This window comes from Pleurodeles waltl, chromosome 6, assembly GCF_031143425.1.
Source record: "Pleurodeles waltl isolate 20211129_DDA chromosome 6, aPleWal1.hap1.20221129, whole genome shotgun sequence".
NCBI lineage: Eukaryota > Metazoa > Chordata > Amphibia > Caudata > Salamandridae > Pleurodeles > Pleurodeles waltl.
In genome coordinates, this window is record NC_090445.1 from 212,887,359 (window position 1) to 212,913,339 (window position 25,981).

Sequence of the window (25,981 nt, forward strand, 5' to 3'; positions counted from 1 at the left end):
CATGAGCCTAAACAAGACATAGTGGACTATGTACTTGGCCTTCGCTCTAGAATGGCAGAGTACATGGAAAAGGCAACCAAAAACCTTGAGGCCAGCCAACAGCTCCAGAAGTTTTGGTATGACCAAAAGGCTGCACTGGTTGAGTTCCAACCAGGACAGAAAGTCTGGGTTCTGGAGCCTGTGGCTCCCAGGGCACTCCAGGACAAATGGAGTGGCCCTTACCCAGTGCTAGAAAGGAAGAGTCAGGTCACCTACCTGGTGGACCTGGGCACAAGCAGGAGCCCCAAGAGGGTGATCCATGTGAACCGCCTTAAGCTCTTCCATGACAGGGCTGATGTGAATCTGTTGATGGTAACAGATGAGGATCAGGAGGCAGAGAGTGAACCTCTCCCTGATCTTCTGTCATCAGACCCAAAAGATGGCTCAGTAGATGGAGTGATCTACTCAGACACCCTCTCTGGCCAACAGCAAGCTGATTGTAGGAGAGTCCTACAACAGTTTCCTGAACTCTTCTCCTTAACCCCTGGTCAGACACACCTGTGTACCCATGATGTGGACACAGGAGACAGCATGCCTGTCAAGAACAAAATTTTTAGACAGTCTGACCATGTTAAGGAAAGCATCAAGGTGGAAGTCCACAAGATGCTGGAATTGGGAGTAATTGAGCGCTCTGACAGCCCCTGGGCTAGCCCAGTGGTCTTAGTCCCCAAACCTCACACCAAAGATGGAAAGAAAGCGATGAGGTTTTGTGTGGATTACAGAGGGCTCAATTCTGTCACCAAGACAGATGCTCATCCAATTCCCAGAGCTGATGAGCTCATAGATAAATTAGGTGCTGCCAAATTCTTAAGTACCTTTGACTTGACAGCAGGGTACTGGCAAATAAAAATGGCACCTGGAGCAAAAGAGAAAACAGCATTCTCCACACCTGATGGGCATTATCAGTTTACTGTTATGCCCTTTGGTTTAAAGAATGCCCCTGCCACCTTCCAAAGGTTGGTGAATCAAGTCCTTGCTGGCTTGGAGTCCTTTAGCACAGCTTATCTTGATGATATTGCTGTCTTTAGCTCCACCTGGCAGGATCACCTGGTCCACCTGAAGAAGGTTTTGAAGGCTCTGCAATCTGCAGGCCTCTCTATCAAGGCATCCAAATGCCAGATAGGGCAGGGAACTGTGGTTTACTTGGGACACCTTGTAGGTGGAGGCCAAGTTCAGCCACTCCAACCCAAGATCCAGACTATTCTGGACTGGGTAGCTCCAAAAACCCAGACTCAAGTCAGGGCATTCCTTGGCTTGACTGGGTATTACAGGAGGTTTGTGAAGGGATATGGATCCATTGTGACAGCCCTCACTGAACTCACCTCCAAGAAAATGCCCAAGAAAGTGAACTGGACTGTGGAATGCCAACAGGCCTTTGACACCCTGAAACAAGCAATGTGCTCAGCACCAGTTCTAAAAGCTCCAGATTATTCTAAGCAGTTCATTGTGCAGACAGATGCCTCTGAACATGGGATAGGGGCAGTTTTGTCCCAAACAAATGATGATGGCCTTGACCAGCCTGTTGCTTTCATTAGCAGGAGGTTACTCCCCAGGGAGCAGCGTTGGAGTGCCATTGAGAGGGAGGCCTTTGCTGTGGTTTGGTCCCTGAAGAAGCTGAGACCATACCTCTTTGGGACTCACTTCCTAGTTCAAACTGACCACAGACCTCTCAAATGGCTGATGCAAATGAAAGGTGAAAATCCTAAACTGTTGAGGTGGTCCATCTCCCTACAGGGAATGGACTTTATAGTGGAACACAGACCTGGGACTGCCCATGCCAATGCAGATGGCCTTTCCAGGTTCTTCCACTTAGAAAATGAAGACTCTCTTGGGAAAGGTTAGTCTCATCCTCTTTCGTTTGGGGGGGGGTTGTGTAAGGAAATGCCTCCTTGGCATGGTTGCCCCCTGACTTTTTGCCTTTGCTGATGCTATGTTTACAATTGAAAGTGTGCTGAGGCCTGCTAACCAGGCCCCAGCACCAGTGTTCTTTCCCTAACCTGTACTTTTGTATCCACAATTGGCAGACCCTGGCATCCAGATAAGTCCCTTGTAACTGGTACTTCTAGTACCAAGGGCCCTGATGCCAAGGAAGGTCTCTAAGGGCTGCAGCATGTCTTATGCCACCCTGGAGACCTCTCACTCAGCACAGACACACTGCTTGCCAGCTTGTGTGTGCTAGTGAGGACAAAACGAGTAAGTCGACATGGCACTCCCCTCAGGGTGCCATGCCAGCCTCTCACTGCCTATGCAGTATAGGTAAGACACCCCTCTAGCAGGCCTTACAGCCCTAAGGCAGGGTGCACTATACCATAGGTGAGGGTACCAGTGCATGAGCATGGTACCCCTACAGTGTCTAAACAAAACCTTAGACATTGTAAGTGCAGGGTAGCCATAAGAGTATATGGTCTGGGAGTTTGTCAGACACGAACTCCACAGCACCATAATGGCTACACTGAAAACTGGGAAGTTTGGTATCAAACTTCTCAGCACAATAAATGCACACTGATGCCAGTGTACATTTTATTGCAAAATACACCCCAGAGGGCACCTTAGAGGTGCCCCCTGAAACTTAACCGACTGTCTGTGTAGGCTGACTAGTTCCAGCAGCCTGCCACACTAGAGACATGTTGCTGGCCCCATGGGGAGAGTGCCTTTGTCACTCTGAGGCCAGTAACAAAGCCTGCACTGGGTGGAGATGCTAACACCTCCCCCAGGCAGGAGCTGTGACACCTGGCGGTGAGCCTCAAAGGCTCACCCCTTTGTCACAGCCCAGCAGGGCACTCCAGCTTAGTGGAGTTGCCCGCCCCCTCCGGCCACGGCCCCCACTTTTGGCGGCAAGGCTGGAGGGAACAAAGAAAGCAACAAGGAGGAGTCACTGGCCAGTCAGGACAGCCCCTAAGGTGTCCTGAGCTGAGGTGACTCTGACTTTTAGAAATCCTCCATCTTGCAGATGGAGGATTCCCCCAATAGGGTTAGGATTGTGACCCCCTCCCCTTGGGAGGAGGCACAAAGAGGGTGTACCCACCCTCAGGGCTAGTAGCCATTGGCTACTAACCCCCCAGACCTAAACACGCCCTTAAATTTAGTATTTAAGGGCTACCCTGAACCCTAGAAAATTAGATTCCTGCAACTACAAGAAGAAGGACTGCCTAGCTGAAAACCCCTGCAGAGGAAGACCAGAAGACGACAACTGCCTTGGCTCCAGAAACTCACCGGCCTGTCTCCTGCCTTCCAAAGATCCTGCTCCAGCGACGCCTTCCAAAGGGACCAGCGACCTCGACATCCTCTGAGGACTGCCCCTGCTTCGAAAAGACAAGAAACTCCCGAGGACAGCGGACCTGCTCCAAGAAAGGCTGCAACTTTGTTTCCAGCAGCTTTGAAAGAACCCTGCAAGCTCCCCGCAAGAAGCGTGAGACTTGCAACACTGCACCCGGCGACCCCGACTCGGCTGGTGGAGATCCAACATCTCAGGAGGGACCCCAGGACTACTCTAAGACTGTGAGTACCAAAACCTGTCCCCCCTGAGCCCCCACCGCGCCGCCTGCAGAGGGAATCCCGAGGCTTCCCCTGACCGCGACTCTTTGAATCCTAAGTCCCGACGCCTGGGAGAGACCCTGCACCCGCAACCCCCAGGACCTGAAGGACCGAACTTTCACTGGAGAAGTGACCCCCAGGAGTCCCTCTCCCTTGCCCAAGTGGAGGTTTCCCCGAGGAACCCCCCCCTTGCCTGCCTGCAGCGCTGAAGAGATCCCGAGATCTCCCATAGACTAACACTACAAACCCGACGCTTGTTTCTACACTGCACCCGGCCGCCCCCGCGCTGCTGAGGGTGAAATTTCTGTGTGGGCTTGTGTCCCCCCCGGTGCCCTACAAAACCCCCCTGGTCTGCCCTCCGAAGACGCGGGTACTTACCTGCAAGCAGACCGGAACCGGGGCACCCCCTTCTCTCCATTCTAGCCTATGCGTTTTGGGCACCACTTTGAACTCTGCACCTGACCGGCCCTGAGCTGCTGGTGTGGTGACTTTGGGGTTGCTCTGAACCCCCAACGGTGGGCTACCTTGGACCAAGAACTGAACCCTGTAAGTGTCTTACTTACCTGGTAAAACTAACAAAAACTTACCTCCCCCAGGAACTGTGAAAATTGCACTGTGTCCACTTTTTAAATAGCTATTTGTCAATAACTTGAAAAGTATACATGCAATTGAAATGATTCAAAGTTCCTAATGTACTTACCTGCAATACCTTTCAAACAAGATATTACATGTTAAATTTGAACCTGTGGTTCTTAAAAATAAACTAAGAAAATATATTTTTCTATAACAAAACCTATTGGCTGGATTTGTCTCGGAGTGTGTGTACCTCATTTATTGTCTATGTGTATGTACAACAAATGCTTAACACTACTCCTTGGATAAGCCTACTGCTCGACCACACTACCACAAAATAGAGCATTAGTATTATCTCTTTTTACCACTATTTTACCTCTAAGGGGAACCCTTGGACTCTGTGCATGCTATTCCTTACTTTGAAAGAGCACATACAGAGCCAACTTCCTACACCCGCACCCAGAAGAGTCCAGCAGACGTAACGGTATATTGCTTTAAAAAAAACTGACATTGCAGGAAAAAGTTACAGAGTAAAACGTGGAGAAAAATTGCTTTTTTTAACCTCAATTTCAATATTTTTTTTAATTTCAGCTGTTATTTTCTGTAGGAAAACCTCGGAGGATCTCCACAAATGACCCCTTTCTGAATTTTGTCTATTTTTCAGAAATGTTTAGCTTTCCGGGATTCAGCACTGGTTTCACACCCATTTCTGTCACTAACTGGAAGGAGGCTGAAAGCACAAGAAATAGTAAAAATGGGGTTATGCCCCAGTAAAATACCAAAATTGTGTTGAAAATGAAAATGTCACTTACCCAGTGTACATCTGTTCGTGGCATCAGTCGCAGTAGATTCGCATGTTCTGCAATAGCTCGCCATCTGGTGTTGGGCCGGAGTGTTACAAGTTGTTTTTCTTCGAAGAAGTCTTTCGAGTCACGGGACCGAGTGACTCCTCCTTTTGTCTCCATTGCGCATGGGCGTCGACTCCATCCTCGATTGTTTTTCCCGCAGAGGGTGAGGTAGGAGTTGAATTGTAGTAAATAATTGAAGGTAACTTCCAAACTGCTACAGGCTCCCGGGGAGGCGGGTGGGCACATGCGAATCTACTGCGACTGATGCCACGAACAGATGTACACTGGGTAAGTGACATTTTCAGTTCGATGGCATCTGTCGCTGTAGATACGCATGTTCTGCAATAGACTAGTAAGCAGTTATTTCCCCAAAAGCGGTGGATCAGCCTGTAGGAGTGGAAGTAGTTTGAAATAATGTCCTTAATACAGCTTGACCTACTGTGGCTTGTTGTGCGGATAACACGTCTACACAGTAGTGCTTGGTGAATGTGTGAGGCGTAGACCATGTGGCTGCCTTACATATTTCTTGCATTGGGATGTTTCCTAGAAAGGCCATGGTAGCACCTTTCTTTCTGGTTGAATGTGCCCTTGGTGTAATGGGCAGCTGTCGTTTAGCTTTAAGGTAGCAGATTTGGATGCATTTAACTATCCATCTGGCTATACCTTGTTTTGAAATTGGGTTTCCTGCATGAGGTTTTTGAAATGCAATAAAGAGTTGTTTAGTCTTTCTGATGTTCTTTGTTCTGTCAATGTAATATATTAATGCTCTTTTGACATCTAATGTATGTAGTGCCCTTTCAGCTACGGTATCTGGCTGTGGAAAGAACACCGGAAGTTCCACTGTTTGATTTAGATGGAACGGTGAAATAACCTTTGGCAAAAATTTAGGATTGGTCCTTAGGACGACTTTATTTTTGTGTAGTTGTATAAAAGGTTCCTGTATAGTAAACGCCTGAATCTCGCTTACTCTTCTCAGGGAAGTAATGGCGATGAGAAATGCCACCTTCCAGGTTAGGAACTGTATGTCGCAGGAGTGCATGGGTTCAAAAGGTGGACCCATAAGTCTAGTTAGGACAACATTTAGGTTCCATGAAGGAACAGGTAGTGTTCTTGGTGGTATAATTCTCCTAAGGCCCTCCATGAATGCTTTAATGACTGGTATTTTATATAGGGAAGTTGAATAGGTAGTCTGCAGGTATGCAGATATTGCTGCAAGGTGAATCTTAATGGAAGAGAAAGCTAGGTTAGATTTTTGTAAGTGAAGCAAGTAACCCACTACATGTTCTGGAGTTGTGTGTAATGGTTGTATTTGATTAATATGGCAGTAGCAAACAAACCTCTTCCATTTACTTGCATAGCAGTGCCTGGTGGATGGCCTTCTTGCTTGTTTTATGACTTCCATACATTCTTGGGTAAGTTGTAAGTGCCCGAATTCTAGGATTTCAGGAGCCAGATTGCTAGATTCAGCGATGCTGGATCTGGGTGTCTGATCTTTTGGTTGTGCTGTGTCAACAGATCTGGCCTGTTGGGCAATTTGATGCAGGGTACCACTGATAGGTCTAGCAGCGTTGTGTACCAGGGTTGCCTTGCCCAAGTTGGTGCTATCAATATGAGTTTGAGTTTGCTTTGACTGAGTTTGTTTACCAGGTAAGGAAGGAGAGGGAGAGGAGGAAAAGCGTAAGCAAATATCCCTGACCAGTTCATCCATAGGGCATTGCCTTGGGATTGTTTGTGTGGGTATCTGGATGCGAAGTTTTGGCATTTTGCGTTCTCCCTTGTCGCAAAGAAGTCTATCTGAGGTGTTCCCCAGAGTTTGAAATAAGTGTTCAGTATTTGGGGGTGAATTTCCCATTCGTGGACCTGTTGGTGATCTCGAGAGAGATTGTCTGCGAGTTGATTTTGTATCCCTGGTATAAACTGTGCAATTAGGCGAATTTGGTTGTGAATTGCCCAATGCCAAATTTTTTGTGCTAACATGCTTAACTGCGTGGAGTGCGTCCCTCCCTGCTTGTTTAGATAATACATTGTTGTCATGTTGTCTGTTTTGACGAGAATGTATTTGTGAACTATTATTGGTTGGAAAGCTTTTAGTGCTTGAAAAACTGCAAGAAGTTCTAGGTGATTGATATGCAGTTTTGTTTGATGTACGTTCCATTGTCCTTGTATGCTGTGTTGATCGAGGTGTGCTCCCCACCCTGTCATGGAAGCATCTGTTGTTATTACGTATTGTGGCACTGGGTCTTGGAAAGGCCGCCCCTTGTTTAAATTTATGTCGTTCCACCACAGAAGCGAGAGGTAAGTTTGGCGGTCTATTAACACCAGATCTAGAAGGTGACCCTGTGCTTGAGACCACTGTGATGCTAGGCATTGTTGTAAGGGCCTCATGTGCAGTCTTGCGTTTGGGACAATGGCTATGCATGATGACATCATGCCTAGGAGTTGTAATACCATATTTGCTTGTATCCTTTGTGTTGGATACATGCGTTGTATGATGGTGTTGAAATTTTGAATTCTTTGTGGACTTGGAGTGGCTACTCCTTTTGATGTGTCTATTATGGCTCCCAGGTATTGTTGTACCTTGCGTGGCCGAATCTTGGATTTTGTGAAATTGACGGTGAACCCTAGTTTGAAGAGGGTTTGTATGATATGATTTGTGTGATTTGAGCACTCTATTAACGAATGGGCCTTGATTAGCCAGTCGTCTAGATATGGGAACACATGTATTTGCTGCCTTCTGATGTGTGCAGCGACTACCGCTAGACATTTGGTAAAGACTCTTGGTGCGGTTGTTAATCCGAAAGGCAGTACCTTGAATTGGTAATGTATTCCTTTGAATACAAACCTTAGGTATTTCCTGTGCGATGGGTGAATTGGTATATGGAAATAAGCATCCTTGAGGTCTAAAGTTGCCATGTAGTCGTGCAGCTTTAGCAATGGCAATACTTCTTGTAGTGTGACCATGTGGAAGTGGTCTGATTTGATGAAAGTGTTGACTACTCTGAGGTCTAGGATTGGTCTCAGTGTTTTGTCCTTCTTTGGTATCAGAAAGTACAGTGAGTAAACTCCTGTGTTTATTTGTGTGTTTGGCACTAATTCGATTGCATTTTTTTTGCAATAGTGCCTGCACTTCTATCTCTAGGAGATTGGAATGGTGTGTTGTTAAATTTTGTGCTTTTGGTGGTATGTTTGGAGGGAACTGTAGAAATTCTATGCAGTAACCATGTTGGATAATTGCTAGAACCCAAGTGTCTGTAGTGATTTTCTCCCATGCTCTGTAATAATGACCTATTCGTCCCCCCACTGGTGTTGTGTGGAGGGGGTGAGTGACATGTGAGTCACTGTTTAGTAGTAGGGGTTTTGGGGCTTTGGAATCTTCCTCTATTTCTAGGGAATTGCCCTCCTCTATATTGTCCCCGAAAACCTCCTCTATACTGTCCTTGGTAACTGGACGGTGTGGCTTGTGAGGTGCTGGCTTGTGTGCTTTGACCCCGAAACCCCCCTCGAAAGGGCGTTTTACGGAATGAGCTGTAATTCCCTCTGCTCTGCGGGGAGTAGAGTGCGCCCATGGCTTTGGCAGTGTCCGTATCTTTTTTGAGTTTCTCAATCGCTGTGTCCACTTCTGGACCGAACAGTTCTTTTTCATTAAAAGGCATATTGAGAACTGCTTGTTGAATATCTGGTTTAAATCCAGACGTTCGGAGCCATGCATGCCTTCTGATAGTTACAGATGTATTAATTGTCCGTGCAGCTGTATCTGCAGCGTCCATGGAGGAGCGGATCTGGTTGTTGGAGATGGCCTGTCCCTCCTCAACCACTTGTTTTGCCCTATTTTGGAAGTCTTTGGGCAGATGTTCAATGAGATGTTGCATCTCGTCCCAGTGGGCTCTGTCATAGCGCGCAAGTAGTGCCTGGGAGTTCGCGATGCGCCACTGGTTTGCAGCTTGTGCTGCGACTCTTTTACCAGCTGCATCAAACTTGCGGCTTTCTTTATCTGGGGGTGGTGCATCTCCAGATGTGTGAGAGTTGGCCCTTTTCCTAGCTGCTCCTACAACAACAGAGTCTGGTGGCAGCTGTGTTGTGATGAAAGCCGGGTCTGTAGGAGGCGGCTTATACTTTTTTTCCACCCTTGGTGTGATTGCCCTACTTTTGACCGGGTCCTTAAATATGTCTTTTGCGTGCCGGAGCATACCAGGGAGCATAGGCAGGCTTTGGTAGGAGCTGTGGGTGGAGGAGAGTGTGTTGAACAGGAAATCATCCTCGACCTGTTCTGAGTGGAGGCTTACGTTGTGAAATTGTGCTGCTCTAGCCACCACCTGAGAGTACGCGGTGCTGTCTTCTGGTGGAGATGGTTTTGTAGGGTATGCCTCTGGGCTGTTATCTGACACTGGGGCGTCGTATAGGTCCCATGCGTCCTGGTCTTGGTCACCCTGGCTCATGGTGGTGTGAGCTGGGGAGTGTGATGGCGTTTGTGCTGGTGAAACGTTAATCACGGGCGGAGGAGAGGGTGGTGGTGTAACTCTTTTCACCACTTTTGGTTGTGGTACTTGTTCCGCCTGGAACTCCAACCTTCTCTTTCTCCTAATGGGGGGAAGGGTGCTTATTTTTCCTGTCCCCTGCTGAATGAAGATACGCTTTTGCGTATGGTCCGCATCAGTTGCTTGTAGCTCTTCCTCAAACCTATGCTTCTGCATTTGGGAGGTTAGCGAGTGCTCTTCTGTATAAGAGCCTGAAGCTGGGTCGCTTGCAGTTTGTTTCGGCGTCGAAACTGTGTCTGCGTGTTTTTTCGGCTCCGAGGTGACTTTTTTTCTTTTCGGGGCCGAAACCTCTCGGCGTCGATCTGTTTCGGTGCCGCTGTCTCGGCATCGAGCCGTGTCCACACCGGCATCTCGGTGTCGAGGCTTGTCTCCAGCACTTTCTCGGTCCCGAGAAGGCTGCGTGCCGGTGTCTCGACCGGAGTCGGACGATCTCGGCACTGTTTGGGCCTTTTTCGGTGCCGACGGTCGGTCACCGATTTTATGGGTTGAGCCATGGCCTGGTGGCAGTGGCGTCCCCTGGGCCTTGTAAATGTTTCTTTGTGTGGTTTTCGACGTCTTACTCACGGTTTGTGTATCGTCGAATCCTTCGGAGTCTGAGTCTTGGATCGAGAAGGTACCTTCCTCTTCCTGTTCCTCGAACTCCCGTCGGGCTGTCGGTGCGGACGCCATTTGAAGTCTTCTGGCTCGACGGTCTCGGAGTGTTTTTCGGGACCGGAACGCACGACAGGCCTCGCAGGTGTCTTCGCTGTGCTCAGGTGACAGGCACAGGTTGCAGACCAAGTGTTGGTCTGTGTAGGGGTATTTATTGTGGCATTTGGGGCAGAAACGGAACGGGGTCCGTTCCATCGGCGTTCCTCAGCACGCGGTCGGGCCGACCAGGCCCCGACGGAGGATCGAAAAACTACCCCGAAGGGCACCGGAGCTCTTCGATCTTCGATGCGGTGTTGAATCTAAGTACGCCGATCCCGAACGCAACAATACCGACGAAAATCTTCCGAAATTAACTATTTTTTCCGTTCCGAAACTCGGAGCGACAGGAACACGTCCGAACCCGATGGCGGAAAAAAAACAATCGAGGATGGAGTCGACGCCCATGCGCAATGGAGACAAAAGGAGGAGTCACTCGGTCCCGTGACTCGAAAGACTTCTTCGAAGAAAAACAACTTGTAACACTCCGGCCCAACACCAGATGGCGAGCTATTGCAGAACATGCGTATCTACAGCGACAGATGCCATCGAACATGTGGTTTTCTGATTCAAGTGTGCCTGTTCCTAAAAGCTGGGAAGATGGTGATTTTAGCGCCGCAAACCCTTTGTTGATGCCATTTTCAGGGAAAAAAACACAAGCCTTCCTCTGCAGCCCTTTTTTCTAATTTGTTTGAAAAAAACTAAATTTTCGCTGTGGCTAATTTCTTCCTCTCCTTCAGGGAAACCCACAAACTCTGGGTACTTCTAGAATCCCTAGGATGTTGGGGGGAAAAAAGGATGCAAATTTGGTATGGGTAGATTATGTGGACAAAAGTTATGAGGGTCTAAGCACGAACTGCCCCAAATAGCCAAAAAAAGGACTGGCACCTAGGGGAGGGATGGGGGGGTTAAGGACTGGCAGCAAATGGGTTACGACGCATCGACCTGGAGCTCGACTGGTAAAACTCCCAACCTGAAGCCAGAAAAAAAACACAATCTCACAATGGAGCCGATGCCCATGCTTATTACCAACCTTACAAGGAGTTACAGAGACCTCATGACTCAGAAGATTTATTTAAAGAAAAGCAGGTTGCAGTTGTCAGAGGCCAAAACTAGAACGCAGGAGTATGCAGAGCATTATTTTCCCTAATGAATTCATTTTTTATCTTGGATTTTTTCATCAGTTTCAAAATCTTTAGAATACGTCTGCAGTGGGAAGGCAATCCTAAAACATTTAGGGCAATATGTACGAACACATTTTCTCATTGACACAGAATGGGTAAACCCCTTTGCTACATCTGGCCCTTAGCATTCTTCTGCAGTGGGAGGGCATTCTAACAATTAGGAATTTGAAAAACATCCAATGACAGAAACAGAAAGGGCAGTTCTCTAAGTCAGAAAAAAAACACAATGCCTTGGGCTTGTCTTTCTATCCATTACCCCTAAAGCACTTGCAAGACCGTAATACCTTAAAGCGGGCCAGGTAATCTCCAATCACACTCTGCTGCCAGATCTCCTCAGCAGTCTTTGGTGACTCTGGAAGCTTGGTACGCTCATCTTTGTCGGATCCACGCTTCCTTTCTGACTGGGCTTTCAAAGCAGCCTCTCGAGCCCTATACCTAGCCTGAAAAACATGAAGCAAAGATTAAGTTCTGGGTCTTCTAGGTCACAAAAAAGGAAAATCCATTTTGCTACAGTCTGGTGATTTACGTAAAATCCAGAAAGGGGGATGGTGATGGATGTTGGTGTGTTACCTATATAATCCTTTAGTCTACAGTTGGGAGAAAACTGTAACCAGATGGGAAAGAAGATGAGGGCTAGATCGTTCTAGATGAAATTGGTAGATAAGGAGTAGGTGTTGGCAAGTGCATTATAGAAGAGAAGTGCAGCCAGGTTCTTCCTGCAGCTGATGGAAATTGTAGAAATTAAACGAGGGTGGAAATGCTCACTAATGCAGCGAAATATAGGGGAGAAAGAACTACATTCAGACTGGTAGTTTTAGTGATACAGTGGTCTGGGCTTGTGCAGAAGGACAACAGTGAAAGATGGCATGTTTATGCTATAAGTGCCTTGAGGGATTGGACTTCCATCAGTCTGTGGTCATTGGATGTTTATAGTGAAGGTGCTGGAGGTGTTTTCTGCAAGCAGATAACTCGTGGTGGGTACACTGACTGGGCAAGGACTAACTGCAACTCTGTGTGATAAACAAGGGGACATTCTATGTTTAAGAGCTACTCAATACAATATTACCCCAACGTGCCCTCCTATTTCTTTACATTTGAGACCAGCCAGATGGACTAAGATTTACTGTGTTATCTGATGAGTGTGAGATGTCAGAAGTGTCGGTTTTTGGCCGAGTGGAGTTCTGAGAGGGGAACAAGTAGGAAGCGCATCCCCGTTTGAGGCCTCCAGGATTTCTATAATGGATGGCTTTGTAATCTAAGGGGCAGGGGTCAATATATAATACACTGCTGTGGAACCCAGGCACGCTTTCCAATTATTGTGAGTTTTGGCTGACACTGAATGTAGGAGAAATACTGATTGGGTATTCAGTTCACGTGAATTAACACTGTATCCAGAACAAATGCCACACTGGTTCGAATTTCAGGGCAGCTGTACACATGTAGTACAAGCAGATGCGAGGCCATGACCCGCCAGTCCTTTTCTAAACTCAGTTCTGTCCTTTCTCCAAGACCCTAGTTCAACGCCCCCACAAGCAATCTACGAAACCCGGGCTGATCTACAAGAACTGCCAGGGAAATGTCCTCAACGACTAACACTAAGACCAGAAAGTGACTATGTACCGTACAGCGAAAGAAGCAAGGTGCACTGGAACGGCAGGAGCGTATGGGGTCCATTGGCCAAAAAGTATTTTTTGGTCCCCGGGATAGTTAATTACTTTGTCTAAAAATGCCAAATTACACTACCAGTGAGTAGGGACATAGAGCATCACATTGGGACGCTTGCTTCCCTGTAGGAGTTCTCTCCAATCGGATAACATATCTCCAGGATCTCTCAGACACTGAAAATCGACAAGAGAGAGTGGAATACGCTTCACATAAAGGGTCCCTCATATAATACATGGACATATAATATAACGCTACTAGGGTCGTTACTTTTTCCTTGCTATGTGACCGAAGTAGGTGTGAAGAACGGTGAGAGGGATGAGCAACAAGGTACATACAGTTTGCTTTTTGCTGTAGCAACTATGAATGTTTGATATTCTAGTAGTATATGGTATTTTGAGATGAAAAGTAAAATGTCATTCACTTTTAGCTTAGAAACCACTGCTTTACTGTTTTATATCATCAAGCATTTTCCTTTTATTCTACAGCATCGGGCAGCCACCACGGCACTCTAGATTAACACCTAAAACTAGCCAGGCTGCTCAGTCGCCACCTAAATGGCTGACGACACAAAATAATTATTGACGCATTACTCTAGTAAGGTAGAGTAGCAAAGTTCATGTGGGTTAAAAAGCATGCTGTAAGGCATTAACTTTAACTCTCCGACACTTATCTGTAAAGCATCACTTAAACACAAGTTAATGTAATGCACAAACCGCAAAAAAAAAAACACAAATTCAAAACCCACCCCCCACCCTCTATCCCTGCTCTCCGTCTCATTCTCTAATCCCTTAGCCCTGGTGTTCTCCAGTGCCACACTGCCGCCCTCTCTCCCACCCCACTGCCCCCAGCTCTCCCGTCCTGTGCATATCTCACCTCCATCTTCTGTCACCATTCTTCTGCCCACTCCTTGCTTCCTCCCTACACGTTCCGTCTGTCCCATCCCACCCTCCTGCTCCCCTTCATTCCCGACAAGTGAGGACAGGCACCAGGACACGAAAGCAGATGTCAAAGGTGAAACACGCAGCGCACACACAGAAAGGTAATTCAGCCGTGGCCGGTTCCTGCTGCGCCCACCGAGGGAAGTCAGCGGGCCGCGCGACCAAACCACTTCCATCCGGGGAAAATTCACAGCCTCTAGGCACAATTCAAATGCGTCAATATACTCATCAATGGGCGAACCCAGCAGCATAGAAACAAAGGGGTCCCCTACCCTAACAGTGCTTCGGAAAAAGCTGTTCCTCCAGCTCCAGGCACTGGAGGCATTAAGTGCAACGGTTCCCAACACACAGAGCTATCTTAACTGTTCTGGGTCACATCCTGTACTGCAAATAGTGCAACATATACATTCAGTAATATTAACTCGATCCACAGGACACATCCAGCGCTAAGAAGCACTCCTCCTTAAACCTTTAATATACCAACTGCTGCTTCTCAGTCCTATCCCTTCTTCAGCTCCAGACCACTCGTTTTTGTATAAAGCGTTGTTTTTCCTCGCAGCCCTGCACACTGGCCACTGCTTGTTCATGGTAGCCAATTAAGTGATGTACACAATCAGGTGGGAGACCTTTACTAGTTTAGGATAACATTTAAAAAAGCCTCTCCAACACGCAGCAGCCACCGCTGGATGGCATCGTGTAATGTGTGAGTGCACCCGTTCCTGGCCACAAACTTTCCAGAGGCCACACTTCTGGGCTACCCTGTGTAACATATTCATAGTCGCTTTGGCTTGGTTGAAAGTATCTTTGCTTTCGGAAAAGCAATGTGGTCACAGTGTGCAGCGAGTATCCCTCGAAATGGGGTACTGGGGGAGTTTTTCTTTATATAACGTGAACAACAACCTTTGTCTTGTCGGAAAGGTCGTTCCACATTCGGGCCAGTGCACGGGTGAGTTCACTCTCTGGCAGCTCCGGGTGCTCCTGCTGTAGCCGCTTGCGCCTCTCTTCCGAGAAGATAAACATGGCAGAAATGGGGAGTTGGGGTTTCCCGGCACCCACCTGTTGAAGAGGACAAAAGTCTGTGTAGAGCAGGTTCAACAGGGGCTTGGAAAGACCCCACAAACAGAGAAAAAGCTCGAGGACCTCTAACACGACCAGTTTATTATGCAGGTCAAAGGTGGGATGAGGAGCGCGACGGTTTCAGAGGAGTAATTCTTGCCCCACCCCGCTCACACTTTTGGAGGCACCACTTACCTTGCTGGCGGCATCCCCCGGGGGAGACCCTGGGGTGGTCTTTGAGGCTGGGCTTGCACCTCGTTTCCTGCTCATACCCATCATCTTCTCCTCAGCCAGGACTCTCTGCTGTTCCTCTTCAGGCAGGCTCTAAGATGCACAGAGGAAGGAAGGGCAAGGGGTGGGGGAAGAAGGAGGACACAGTTTCAGTTTTGTTTGCTTTTGGCAGCGATAGAAGTAATTGTCTCTTCAAATCATTCAAGGATGCAATCTCTAGCAGATCCGTTTCATGTTTAAAAGATATGTAAATACTGAACACCATGGCGAATCATCTGGAATGTGCGGGATGAAACACTTAGTACTAATACTTGGCACTAAAATGTCAGTCCCAACTTCACTACAAAGATGGAGAAAGAGACCCGTTTAGAAAACTATAAAATACATGGAGCAGAAGTCAACAACAGGGGGGGGGGGGTCATAGAGAAAACACCATACAGTAGGGGACAGACCTGAAACAAGGGGGGGAAATGAGTATCGCACGAAGTCGGTATGGCTCAAAAACTGAGAAAGAGGTATTTAAGCGTGGTATGGAGTTAAAACAAAGCAGTGGCGAGGAGTGGGCACATGGCAGAAGAATTGAAAATGGGAGAAAAGTAAGGACCGAAAGCCTAACTCACCTCCAAGAATCGTAGCAACTCACTCTCATAGTCTTTTTTCCTCTGTGAATAAAGGAAAGACAGTATTATCGAAAAGAGTAATAGCAAAGGAATACAGACAAATTGTCTAGGATTCAGAGGCAAGCTGAGGTGTACCATACTGACGAGAAGATACTAGTAACCAGGAGTGATGAAAGGCACTAGGCTGAGAGAACGAACTGTAAACAAGCATTGGCATAGCCAATCGGTCACGCCTTTGTGATCTTATAGTATTTACCCATGCAGCACATTTCATTATCAGAAATAAACTTGTGTTTATGCATTCTTTCATAAACTTGTCATTAAGACTGTAACGGCCAGACATCCCTTAGAGGGCACCACAATAAAAATTCCATTTGGAAGAAACAGTCATGTAACCATATAGTCAGCCCCTAAGGAGCATAACCACACGAAAAGAGGAGGGAACAGAGCATTGCAGTGTAACCATATATGCACCCTGAGAACAGCAAGTCTTGCAGACAGTGCATGCACTCTGCAAAGGCTCGACATAAAAACTCTGGACCCTGCTGAGTTGTAAATGCGTGCAATTACAAGACTAAAGACAGGAGTGTTAAACCACTTCATATTTTCAAACAAATGTGGCTCAAAGGCTCTATGGCTTATTTTTGTAAGCCACGTTCATGTAGGAGGATTTACTATAAAAAAAAAAAAAAAACTACCTAAGAAAAGTTGCATTCTGTGATGATTCGCTTTTCCAAAGAAAGGTATCGTATTTCCCACCCATTCGTGCCTCGCAACGGTACTCTTTCTTGAAGAGTCTGCCCTTGGCCACCGAGCAGCAACATCCATTCACAGTGAAAGGTGGAAGGCAGCTCAGACTGGAGCGACCAGGAAATAATTTCTAAATTGCCAGCAACCAAGCTGAGCTACCTGTCAAAACAAGCATTTGCAATACAACGGGTCTTGCATTTGCTCAAGTTACAGCTATTTGCAGTGTACATTCCTAACTGGACTTTTCTTTGCACTTAAATTGAAAATGAAAGTAAAACAGTTGACATAGGCAAACAGATTTGAAGCGCTACGGCCGCCATGAGCACGGAGGAGACACAAAAAGAAAAAGAAGACCGCTCGCAGTCAAACGTATCGGCAATCATGCAATTATCCATGTAAAAGGGGCAGTCTGCAAGGCGGTAACAAAACCACTCCAAGGAAGGACAAACGTTAAGTATTTACCAATCATAACAGGATTTTTGAAAGGCAAACCCACGAACGAGTGAAAGTGATGGGCGTGCTGTGAACGTTTTTAAAAGCCCACAATACTTACAAGAGGTCAAAGCACTTGCGCGTTCAACCTAAAAACACCACCTCACATTCCTTTCTTTTAACATGCAGAGTCGGACCTTGACAAGCAGCTGAAGGAAAGTGACAAAGTCTGCTACATAGTTTAAATGTAGGAACAGCTACCAGCATAAAGTCACAACACGCCCCTTTTTCACTGCAGAAATTAAACCGGGCACAAAACTGGCTGAACTTTATTAGCAATAATACACTTTGGGGGTTATTACAACTTTGGAGGAGGTGTTAATCCGTCCCAAAAGGGACGGTAAAGTGACGGATTTACCACCAGCCGTATTACGAGTCCATTATATCCTATGGACTCGTAATACGGCTGGTGGTATATCCGTCACTTTTGGGACGGATTAACACCTCCTCCAAAGTTGTAATAACCCCCTTTGTTTGTATCTTTACAAAATCCTTGATGAGATATTCCATGCACATCACTCCAGTGGAATATAGCACCGATTTCAGATGTAATATATGGAATGCACCAATTGTGAGTAACTGTTAAATTATTAAGGGTTGCATTCTGTGTCGCTGTGTGAGTGTGTGTGTGTTTTGTTTTTTTGCTGCCTTTTTGTAGTGCCGCATGGGCTCCCTTCGCTTCCTTAAAAAAGCAGTAGGTTCTCTGAGCTCACCAAAAATTTTTTTGCATGGAAGAGTAAAGGGCATGTGTAAGGAAATGCCTTCCTTGGCATGGTTGCCCCCTGACGTTTTGCCTTTTGTTGATGCCAGTTATGATTGAAAGTGTGCTGGGACCCTGCTAACCAGGCCCGAGCACCAGTGCTCTTTCCCTAAACTGTACCTTTGTTCCCACAAATGGCACAGCCCTGGCACACAGATAAGTCCCTTGTAAAAAGTACCCCTGGTACCAAGGGCCCTGTTGCCAGGGAAGGTCTCTAAGGGCTGCAGAATGTCTTATGCCACCCTGGGGACCCCTCACTCAGAACATGCACACTGCCTCACAGCTTGTGTGTGCTGGTGGGGAGAAAATGACTAACTCGACATGGCACTCCTCTCAGGGTGCCATGCCCACGAACCACTGCCTGTGGCATAGGTAAGTCACCCCTCTAACAGGCCTTACAGCCCTAAGGCAGGGTGCACTATACCACAGGTGAGGGCATAGCTGCATGAGCAATATGCCCCTACAGTGTCTAAGTCCATTCTTAGACATTGTAAGTGCAGTGTAGCCATACTGAGTATATGGTATGAGAGTTTGTCATTACGAACTCCAGAGCACCATAATGGCTTCACTGACTAATGGAAGTTTGGTATCAAACTTCTCAGCACAATAAACCCACACTGATCCCAGTGTGGGATTTATTGAAAAATGCACATAGAGGGAATGTTAGAGATGCCCCCTGTATGCTAGCCCAACTGCTAGTGTAGGACTGACCGGTCTGTGCCAGCCTGCCACTTTCAGACGAGTTTCTGACACATGGGGTGAGTGCCTTTGCGCACTCTGTAGTCAGAAACAAAGCCTGTCCTGGGAGGAGGTGCTTCAAATCTTACCCTGCAGGAACTGTAGCACCTGGTGGTGAGTCTCAAAGGCTCAAGCCTCAGGTTACATTGCCCCAAGGCACTCCAACAAGTGGAGGTGCCCGCCCCGTACAAAGCCCCACTTCTGGCAGCAAGTCTGATGGGAAAATTAGGGAAAACAGGGAGGAGTGACGACCCCAGCCAGGACCAGAGCTGAGGTGACCCCCCTCTCTGCGGAATCCTCCATCTTAGTTTGGCGGGCATGGAGCAATAGGGATAGGAATGTGCCCCCCTCCCCAAAGGGAGTGGGCACAAGGAGGGTGTAGCCACCCTCAGGGACAATAGCCATTGGCTACTGCCCTCTGACCCCTAACACGGCCCTAAATCTAGGATTTAAGGGCCTCCCTGAACCCAGCTCACCAGATTCCTGGCGACCTACAAGAAGGAGGAATGCTAAGCTGAAACCCCCAGCAGAGAAGAAAGGAAGGTGACAACTGCTTTGGCCCCAGCCCTACCTGCCTGTCTCCTGCTTCAAAAAACCTGCAAAAAGACCAGCGACGTGTCCAGTGGGCCCAGCGACCTCTGCCAACTGGAGGACTGCCCTGCACCCAAAAGGACCAAGCACTCCAGAGGACAACGGCTCTGTCTAAGAAAACCCACAACCAAGGACTCCCACCTCACTCCAAACGCGTGAGTCTTAACCCCTGTGCACCCGACGTCGACGGCCCATGTCCAGGTGGTCCATCCAGCAAAAGAGGGTCCCCAAGCAATTGCTAGCAAGTGCTCATCCAGGGTTGACCTCTCCACCCCTTCATGACGACGCCCGTAGAGAGAATCCAGAGGACCCCCGACCATGAGCTCTGGATAAAGATATCCGACCCCTAAAGAACACACTACATCCGCAGCCCCCAGACAAACTTGCAAAAGAGTCTTCTTTGTTGTAGCAGCATTTGTCGGTTCCTGGAGGGTCCAGTCACGGTTCCAGTGGCCAGAAGTTGAAGTGGAGGTTGCAGAGGAGTCATGCTGGAATTTTGCAAGCTGAATCTGAGGACCCACCCAAGAGAGAGACTCTAAATAGCCCTGAAAGGGGGACTGGTCACCTAACCAGGTAAGCACCTATCAGGAGAGGGGCTCTGATGTCACCTGCCTGGCCGCTCAGATGCTCCCAGAATTCCCTGCCAACTTTGGAAACAAGGTGACAGAACCCAGGGACCCTCTGAGCACCACCCCTGGGGTGGTGATATACAGGGGAGTAGTCACTCCCCTTTCCATTGTCCAGTTTCGTGCCAGAGCAGGGACTCAAATAATGCATTCTTGATGACCCTGTGCTCCACTAAGCTAAACAGTGTGATAGAAGAAATTAAAACAAGACCGTAAAACTGGTTATTATAAAATAACAGTGCGAAGTTGAATAAAATATATCTAGGGCAAAGTGCACAGCGGCCTAGTATGTTAAACTAAAGTGCATGAAGCTATATTATAAATGGCTGCACTACAGATGCCCAGTACACGCGTAAAATAGCGTCCCCGCACTCACAAAGTCCAGGATTATGGATATGGAGTTTGTGGGGACACCTCTGCTAGTGCAGGGGTGCCCTCACACACAGGTATCTGCACCCTGTCCTCTGGGCTGAGAGGGCCTACCATTGGGGTGACTTACAGTAACCTGGTGTAGTGACCTGTAGTGAAAATGGGTGCATGCGGAATAACTGCTGCAGCCCATAGGGATCCCCTGAAACCCCAATGCCCTGGGTACCTAGGTATCATATACTAGGGACTTACATGGGGGGACCAGTATGCCAATTGTGGGAAGAAAAAGGTACAATTTAGAGGATAGACCAAAACTACTGGGGTCCTGGTTAGCAGGATCCCAGTAGGCACAGTCAAACACACTGACCACAGGCATAAAATGGGGGTAACCATGTCAAGAAAGAGGGTACTTTCTTTTAGAAGGGGACCAAGTCCAGTTCGTGATGGAGGGTCCGGTTGTGACAGGAGCCACTACCCACCCATCTGTGGATGTAGGACCAGGTCGATGGGGGATGAAGAAGACCTGCTGTGCAGCATTAGAGATGAAGGGTAGTCCCTGAAGTGAAGCAGATCCATGCAGCCGGTCGTCATTGCAGTTGGTGCCCGCAGATGCAGGGGAGTGACTCCTTCACTCCAAGGGAGATTCCTTTTTACTTCTTGGGGCAGATTGGAGTCTCGTCGACCTCAGAGAATGCACAGCTGGGAAATGTTGCAGTTGCTGGGACGAGCTGGAGAAACAATGTTGCAAAGCGGAGTCGTTGCTGGAGTTGCCAGTTGTTGGTTCCTGTAGAGTACAGTTGTGGTTCCAGTGGCCAGAACATGAAGTAAACGATGCAGAGGAGTCCTGATGGAATCCTGCACATCGAATGTGAGGACCCGCCCAAGAGGGAGAGCCTAAATAGCCCAGGAAGGGCGTTTGGTCACCTGGCTGGGTGACCACCTATCAGAAGGGGGCTGTCTAGTCACCTAACTGACCTGGCCACTCAGATACTCCCAGGTTTCAAGATGGCAGAATCCAGCAGCCACCTGGAGGAGCTCTGGGCATCACCCCTTGGGTGATGATGGACAGGGGAGTGGTCACTCCCCTTTCCTTTGTCCAGTTTCACGCCAGAGCATGGAGTGGGGGACCCTGGACTGGTGCAAACCGATTTATGCAAGGAGGGCACCAAATGCGCCCTTCAAAGTATACCAGTGGCTTGGGGAGGCTACCGCTCCAAAGCCATGTAACATCTATATCCAAAGGATAGGGTGTTACCTCCCTCTGGCACAGGAAATCCTTTGTTCTGCCGTTCCCTGCCTGAGCAGGTCAAGCAGCAGGAGGGCAGAAACCTGTCTGAGGGGGTGGCAGCAGTGTGGGCTGCCCGGAAAACCCCAGAAGATTGATAGGAGCAATGCTGGGGGTCCTCTAAGGAGCCCCCAGAGTGCATAGAATCATACAACCAATACTGGCATCAGCATTGGGGTATGATTCCGACATGTTTGATACCAAACATGCCCCAGTTCGGAGTTACTATTATGTAGCTGGACACAGTTGCTGTGTCCAGTACATGGGTAAAATGGCTTCCCCGTACTTACGAACTCCAGTATAATGGAGCTGGAGTTCGTAGGGGCACATCTGCTCATGCAGGGGTGCCGTCACACACAGGGATCTGCACCCTGCCCTCTAGGCTAGGAGGGCCTACCACAGGGGTTACTTACAGTGGCCTGGTGCAGTAACCTGTGTTGAAAGGGTGCATCCATCTTTTCACCCAGGCTGCAATGGCAGGCCTGCTGACACATTTTGCATGGGCTCCCATGGATGGCACAACATATGCTCCAGCCCAGGGGGAACCCCCAGTGCCACAATGCCCTGGGTAACTAAGTACCATATACTAAGAACTTACAAGGGGGCGCCAGTATGCCAAATTGTGAGGAGTGCAAAGTCCTAGGCTACCAAATTTTGAAAGAGAGAGAGAACACAATCACTGGGGTCCTGGTTAGCAGAATCCCAGTGAAAATAGTCAAAGCATGGCAAAAAGTGGGGGTTACCATGCCAAAAAGAATGACTTTCCTACAGTGATCTAATTTGGTTCCCTAACACTACAGACTGGGTTGTTCCTACTGGAGCATAGCACTGCAGACTGTCTTTTCCCACTGGAGCAAACCAACGGCTGATTTACAGAGTACTGGTCCCGGTCTGTAGTAGCAGAGTGAGCAAAAATACGATCGGCAAGAACGAGCCCAAAGTAATTACCTGCAGTGGGAGAGATGATGTCAAGCATTCCACACATCACTTTTCTGTTTAGCTTGGCTCATGGCAGCCCATCACCCCGACAAACCCAATGTTTCTGTCCTCCACCTCCTCATTAGTGCTCTTCTATTGCTCAGTCTTCTGTGCGTCCCAGTTCCCATCACGCTGTTTCCATGGCCACCTGCCCTAGTGGTCCACAGCATCCACTACACTCTGATCGCTATCAGCCTTACTGCTCTGTAGCCCCCTTAGTCAGCCAGCCCTTACCTGCTCGCACTTCTTGTGATATGCATCCTTCTCCTTCTGAGAGAGCAGCTTCCACTGCTGGCTGCACAGCACCATGCGCTCCGTGCTGGGCACATCCTTCATGTTGGTCATGAGCTCTGCACAATACAAGGAGTAACTGTTCCTGGAAACCGAGGACAGTAAATGGTTAACATTTCCAGAGATAGGCAAACCCAGGAAGAGGAAGCACAAGGAAGCAGAGGTAAATAGGCAACACCAAGAAGCAAGAGAAAAATATATAGTACAATGCCACCTTCTGCCATTATTTTTCACCCTGCACATCTGCTTTTTCATTTTTATGAGGCATACTTACGGGGGAGGCTTGGTGGGCCGTCCATCAAACTTGTCTTTAAGTTGACGCTCGGCCTTGGTCAGGGTGGATTTAGTGATGCCCTCCTCTGTGATGTTCAACTCAGGATGTTTCTGCATATACTCCCGCATGACGTCCTGCAAATTCAAACAGCAAGTAATAACAGAGAGCCTTGGATTGATATGAAATACGACACTGAGTTCTAATTCCTATTCAGCGAGCATGTCCAGCACATGTGAAAAGCATCCAGAGTTTTCTAGAGACCTAGAATTAGGAAAGTCACTTTTGGGGATGCGAGAACTGCTTGGGAAAGTTATTCATGCATACTGGGAGGAAGAACTAGCAGCCGAGGATTTATTACTATAATTGTCACAACTTGTAAACTGCACATTAACTTTGTTATACTTGTTGGCCAGATCATCCTTGGGCTCACCTACTACCTCAAGTCTGGTAAAACAAACATTGGCAAAGCAGATAGGTCTTACTTATACCAGATCTATTGGCTTTCTCAATGTTTTTTGCCTTGTTGCAAGCCCCCTGTAAGCAAACAAAATATCTCAAAAGCGACAGCACATGCACTGCCTCAGGCAAGACCTAAAAAATAGCTAGAAAACTACAACTGTGACTACCTCCAAAAAATTGTAGTGGATCAGACTGATTAAGTTTGTGTGATGCTACGGTAACTGAAAAGGATCTGGTCTTGTACAAAATATGGCCCCATGCACAAGGCTAAACTTTGTATTTCTAGTCATATTTCCTCTGACTAATGTATGCATCAAAAGTAGCCACAGAAGCCTGTGGCATTAATCATTACAAATATCTAACATAAAGAGCTCAACGTAAACTCATGTTTTCTCAGTAACTGGTGCAATATGTTAGAATGAAGCATAACTTTTAATGACACACAGGAATTCGAAAGTCTCATAACAGACCCTACATCCCGAGTGTCCAACATAGGTCGAAAGGTGTTGGATCCAATACAGTTTTTGAGGATAACCAGTTAATAAGTAAATCAGTTCAATTTTGATTCACTGCATGCACATTCATTGGAGTCTGGCATGGATCCAGCCACTGTGGACATAGAACACACTAGCCGTAATATGGGCAACAGCTCTTCCCTCTGATTCCCTCATCTAGGAACACACCAATCTAAATGGTGAGGCTGAAGCAATGAGATATGTATGATCCCATCACACACATACAGTAACAAGAAAATACCGAATAAGTCCAGAGGCAGTGGTAGAAATGAGAAATGATACTTACAGTGTAAGCACCTTCGAAGCGTTTAATGCTGTAGATTGACGTATTTAGCATACTCCTGCCATCTAGCGTTAGGAGTGGATGTTTGCAAGTTGTTTTTCTTCGAAGTCTTTCGAGTCACAAGGTATTGGTGTGACTCCTATTGTTGTAGACTACGTGTGGGCAGTGACTCCACCATAGATTTTTCCGCACAGCGGGTGAGTGCATTAACAAAGTAAGGTGCTTGGAGTGCAGCGTGCAGTAGAGCATAAGGAAAATGAGATATCTGCAACAATGAACGTATGCTTCTGGGGAGGGGTGTAGCTTCATATGATTCTGCAGCACTACACGATAAGAACAGATGCTTATGCACGTGCTTAATATAGCATATAGCAGTACTCGCCAGAAAAAGGTGGCTAATGTGGACGATGCAGATGTGTGAAATAACGTTCTTAACACCAACTGGCCCACTAGGGCCTGTTGATGGGCTGAGGTATCCACACAATGCTGTGTAGTAAAAGTGGTAGGTGTGTGGGGTTGACTAGGTGGCTACTTTGGCGATATCTGCTAACGGGATGCTTCATAAGAAGGCCATAGTTGCATCCTTCTTGTGGGGGAAATGCACCCTGGATGGGGCAAATAGGATCTTTTTTGCCTTCTGATAACAGGTCTGAATGCATGTGACTATCCTCCTGGCTATGCCTGAGTTTGAGATGGGCGTGACCTCTCTAAGGCTTTGAAAGCACTCAAAGGCTGATCTGATTTCAGAATGGCTTGGTGCTGTCAATAAACTACATTTTGAATTTTAAGGTGTGGAGTGCTCATTGACTGAGAATTCTATTGTTTGGTTAAGGTGAAAGACGGATACCAATTTAAGGAAGGTTTTAGGATAAGTTCTAACACGGACCCCATCTCTTTGAACCTGGATGAATGGTTCCTGTAGGATCAGGGCTTTCGGCTCACTTATGCGTGCTAGGGAAGTATGGCCATGAGGAAAGTGGTGTTATCTAAGTATGGCTACAAGGAAAGCCTCCTTCCAGGACAGGAAGTGAAGGGAGCACAAGTGCATAGTGTTTAAAGGGTGGACCCATAGGTCTGGTGAGGACGACAATGAGATTGCACACAGAAGCAGGAGGTATCCTAGAACATATGACTCTTTTGATGCCCTCCACAAATGCCTGGGCCACAGGAATTCTGAATGGGTAACTTCTGTTCCCTATTTTGCATGTAGACAGCAACTGCTGCTAAATGCAGACAAATAGAGGTGGAGGCAAGGCCTGCCTTTTGCTAAGTATAAGAGATAGAGGACGAGATCCTGGACGGTAGTTTTTTAGGGGATCTAGGCTGTTAGAGATGCAGTAATGAACAAACCTCTTCCATTTCACCATGTAACAGGCCTAAGTTGTGGGTGGATGGGCATCCTGTAAGATAACCATACAATCTGGTGGAAGGTTAACGTTCTAGGACTTCAGTTACCAACTGGGGGAACCGGAGATATCTTGTAGCTGCATCCTGTTGTGCTCCAACCAGAGTTCTCTTCAGTACTGAAGTGTATTTTTGGAGCAGAAGGTACAGCACAAGCAGGTGGTGGCCTCCTGGCTGGGGGACAAAAAGAGATTGCACATCTCGTGCTGGTCAACTAAGGGGTATTTAGAGCGTCAGTGAGGTCAGTCCCAGAAGG

The 25,981-nt window shown here is 47.5% G+C and overlaps 1 protein-coding gene across 8 annotated transcripts in view; it reads right to left on the reverse strand.

Moving 5' to 3' along the window:
- UBTF (upstream binding transcription factor) overlaps positions 1-25,981 on the reverse strand; it is a 135,796-nt gene that overhangs the window by 80,385 nt on the left and 29,430 nt on the right. For 6 of the 8 annotated variants that reach the window (XM_069237876.1, XM_069237878.1, XM_069237879.1 and 3 more), the window contains 6 exons: positions 23,065-23,198; positions 22,734-22,875; positions 15,911-15,952; positions 15,255-15,383; positions 14,904-15,059; positions 11,685-11,840 (listed from right to left, as the gene is read on the reverse strand). In XM_069237876.1, the coding sequence (XP_069093977.1) occupies positions 11,685-11,840; positions 14,904-15,059; positions 15,255-15,383; positions 15,911-15,952; positions 22,734-22,875; positions 23,065-23,198 (759 nt within the window). The remainder of the gene's footprint in view (positions 1-11,684; positions 11,841-14,903; positions 15,060-15,254; positions 15,384-15,910; positions 15,953-22,733; positions 22,876-23,064; positions 23,199-25,981) is intronic. The other 2 variants (XM_069237880.1, XM_069237874.1) reach the window with 1 other exon arrangement.